General features: G+C 42.8%; 1 protein-coding gene across 1 annotated transcript; it reads left to right on the forward strand.

Moving 5' to 3' along the window:
• The first annotated feature begins 1,400 nt into the window (after positions 1–1,400).
• Positions 1,401–2,021, forward strand: LOC110919544. The gene has a single exon (XM_022163811.1). The coding sequence runs from the start codon at positions 1,401–1,403 to the stop codon at positions 2,019–2,021; it is 621 nt and encodes a 206-aa protein (XP_022019503.1).
• Positions 2,022–3,849: the final 1,828 nt, after the last annotated feature.

Genomic DNA, 3,849 nt, shown 5'->3' on the forward strand with positions numbered 1-3,849 from the left:
CATAGGAAGATCTCCTATGATAATGGTGGGGAGGTTAAAAAGGCATGGGTTCCGAGAGAGAAGAACGTCATTGATTCTGATTTCCCGACGATGAACACGGATTATGGGGTTTCTTCGGGGTCTAGAAAGGTACTACACTTGAACGAAGAAGGTGCTATGTATCCGAAACACTCCATCGGCAGGGCAGTGGTGGGAGTATCGGATTCTATTGCACGGCTTCACTCGGTTACATCTATGCTTTGTAGAGCAGGGTTTACGGAAGCGACGGTATCTTATTTGGGTGGTTTAGCTGTCCTCATAACCTTCCACGATGCTGATCAAATGAATGTTTTCTTGGGGAGTAAAGAAGAGTATTGGAAGGAGGCGTTGGTTTCTGTCAATCCATGGATTGGCCAATAAATTCCGTTCGAAAGGATCGCTGTTCTAAAAATTGTGGGTATGCCAGTGGGGGTTCGGGAGAAAAGTGTGTTTGATAAAGTCAAAAGTTTGTTCGGAGAGGTGGTGTGGCCTTCGGAGTTTTCGTGGCTCGAGGTTGACAACGCCATTGGCCATACTCATATTCTTACTAAACAATGTTCTCGTATTGACGAAGAAGTTAATATTGTTTAGAAGAATAAAGGTTATAATGTCTGGGTTGTTGAAGAATCGTCCTCGTGGTGTCCGGAGTTTGAATCGATCGGTTTTTCAGAGAAGGATGATGATATGGAAGAAGGGGAAATACGCGATTCGTCTCCGGCGAAGTCTGGTAGTCCAAACGAGCAGGAGCAGATTCTGGGAAATTTTCAGCCGGATAATCAGCCTGATTTCTCGGATAATAACGTAACTGTTGACCAACTTTCAAAAAACATGGGCCCGGGTTTACAACATGTTGGGGAAAACAATTCACCAGCCCAAGTTGAGCCTATGTCTTCTTTCGGGCCTAAAGTAAATGGGCCACTGGACTTTCAAGTGGGCAAATCTTCTCCTTTTAAGAGTAGAAAGAGGACAAGGCTATTCTATCACAATTCCCCTGAAGATGTTACGAATGGTTCTAGGAGCTATGAGAAATTTGTGGAATTTTGTCGTCAAAGATGCCCGGATTTGAATGATAGAGCGGTGGAATTGGTGGCGGACGAGGCAGTACATGGTAATGGTTTAGATGGTGGGGGCCAGGAGGTGAGTCAAGTCGGTGCTGGTTTATCGGAGATGCCGGAGAATTCACCACCTGAAGTTTTGGTTCCAGACCCTGCCTCTAACCTAGCGGATGGGCCTGATGAACATCTTTTTGTTGAGGCGGCTGGTATTAATAATGAGGTTGATTCTACTATAAGGGTATGTAATTTGGTTGGTATGAATTTAGGCTCTTTCTCTGGACAAGTTGCAGGTGCGGTTATTTCGGAGGCGGAAGCTTTGGTCGTTTAATGAATTGTTTATCATTAAACGCTCGTGGGATTAAAGGTAAAGGGAAATCGGGCTGGATTAGCGGTTTGAGGTTGTCTCAGGGGGTTGACTTTTTGGCAATACAGGAGTCTAAGACTAAGGATCTGTCTCAGCGGCCTATCTCTAGTTGTTGGGGTAATTCTTCGTTTAACTGCGAATTTGTAAATTCAGATGGTATTGTGGGGGGGGGTCTCATCTCATGGTGGGACCCATCCTGTTTTCGGGTTTCTGGTGTTTTTAAGTCGAAGCATGTTTTAATTATTTCGGGGCTGTTGATCCATTCGGCTGTTCATGTGAATGTAGCTAATATTCATGCTCCCAATGATCCGTCTAGTAGAAGGGCGTCTTGGTATGAGTTGTTGCTGTATAGGCGCTCTTTGTTGGGGCTTTGGATTTTACTGGGAGATTTTAATGAGGTTAGGAGCTCGGATGGAAGGATAAATTCTGAATTTTTTTCTCAGAATGTGATCGCCTTTAATGATTTTATTCGGGATACGGAGCTGGTTGAGTATAATTATTCTGGGCTAAAGTATACTTATATGTCGGCGAAGGGTGATAAGATGAGTAAGCTGGATAAGTCTTGGTGTGTAAAGAATTTATGACAAGATGGCCGGATGCTTTCGTTAGTGCTCTTCCTCGATATCTTTCTGATCATTGTCCTTTGTCTTTTAACCTGAAGAATACGGATTTTGGTCACACGCCTTTCAGGTTCTACAATTATTGGTTGGAGTTACCAGGTTTTGTTCCTTTTGTCAATTCTATTTTTGATCATTTTGTGTTTTCGTGCCCGCCTGACAAAGCGTTAGCTGCTAAGCTTAAGTGGCTCAAGGGGCGGATTCGTTTATGGGTGGAGGCGGAAAAAAAGAAACAAAGTGAAAGACTTGTGCAGAGTAAAAAGACTGTTCAGGAGCTGGATAATATTGCTGAATTAAGAAGTTTGTCGGATACTGAGGTGGAAAATAGAGTAAATGCGAGAAAGGTTATGTTTGAAGAGGAGAGAATGGAGGCGTTGGAATTAAAACAAAAATCGCGTGTCAAATGGGCTGTAGACGGGGACGAGAATTCCAGGTATTTTCATAGTATCATTAAACTTAATTCGGCAAGTAGTCGGATCCATGGGGTGACAATTGATGGGGTATGGGTCTCTAATCCGGTTCAAGTAAAGGACGAGGTGGCGAATTTTTTTGAAGACAAATTCAGTATTAAAAATATGTTGCGACGTTCTTTTAATTGTCCGGACGTGTATAGATTAACTGATGAAGAGGTGGCTGATGTGGAAGCTCCGTTTTCTATGGATGAAATTACGAAAGCTGTTTGGGATTGTGATGGGGATAAAGCGCCAGGACCCGATGGTTTTAACCTTACATTTATTAAAAAGTTTTGGGATTTTCTGAAGCATGATTTTCTTAGTGTTTTCTCGGATTTCCATGAGAAGGGGTACATATCTGATGGGTGTTCTTCATCTTTTATAGCCTTAATACCCAAAGGCCAGACTCAAGAATCGTTAGCGGACTACCGGCCTATTAGTCTTGTGGGGATTTTGAATAAAGTGGTCTCCAAAGTGCTAGTTTTTAGACTAAAGAATGTTATGTCTAAACTAGTGTCGGAAGAGCAATCCGCATTTTTGAGTGATCGGAATATTCTCGACGGGCCATTAATTTTAAATGAAACAATATCTTGGCTGAAGAGGGCGAAATTGAAAGGTCTGTTCTTAAAAGTTGACATTGAAAAGGCGTATGACACCTTGAGTTGGCGTTACTTAGAGAGTATTATGTCCCAAATGAATTTTTCTCCGAAATGGCGGGGTTGGGTAATGTCGATTATTAGGAATGCGCGAGCGTCGGTTTTGGTAAATGGCTCACCGACTCGGGAATTTGCTTGTGAACGGGGTTTGCGCCAAGGTGATCCACTATCGCCTTTTCTTTTTATTATTGTAATGGAGGGTCTCACTTGTTTTATGAGACGCGCGTGTTCTTTGGGGGCTTTTCGTGGTATACGAGTGGGGGGATCAGGACCAATTTTATCTCATTTTATGTTCGCGGATGACACGTAGTCTTTTGTGGGGAGTGGTCGACTATGAATGCGATGAACTTGCGGAGGATACTACGGGGTTTTTATTTAGTTTCTGGACTGAAGATTAGTTAAAAAAAAGCAGGCTTTATGGAGTGGGAGTGGAGGATTTTGAAGCTGCTGATATGGCCATGTCAATAAATGTTACAGCGGGTCGGTTTCCGTTTGTGCATCTAGGGGTACCTATTGCTTCTAATATGAATTTAGTCCAGAGTTGGGACTCTGTAATTGAAAAATTACAGAAGCGTTTATCATCATGGAAGGCAAAAACGTTATCATACGGAGGGCGTGTTACTCTTTTGAAATCGGTCTTAAGTGCTCTTCCACTTTATTATTTTTCGCTCTTCCGAGCCCCAATTC

This window comes from Helianthus annuus, chromosome 16 (genome assembly GCF_002127325.2).
Source record: "Helianthus annuus cultivar XRQ/B chromosome 16, HanXRQr2.0-SUNRISE, whole genome shotgun sequence".
In the NCBI taxonomy this organism is placed as follows: Eukaryota; Viridiplantae; Streptophyta; class Magnoliopsida; order Asterales; family Asteraceae; genus Helianthus; species Helianthus annuus.

Excerpts from the sequence above, each read along its gene's own strand:
- LOC110919544 (XM_022163811.1), top strand. The coding sequence starts at position 1,401 with ATGAATTGTTTATCATTAAACGCTCGTGGGATTAAAGGTAAAGGGAAA.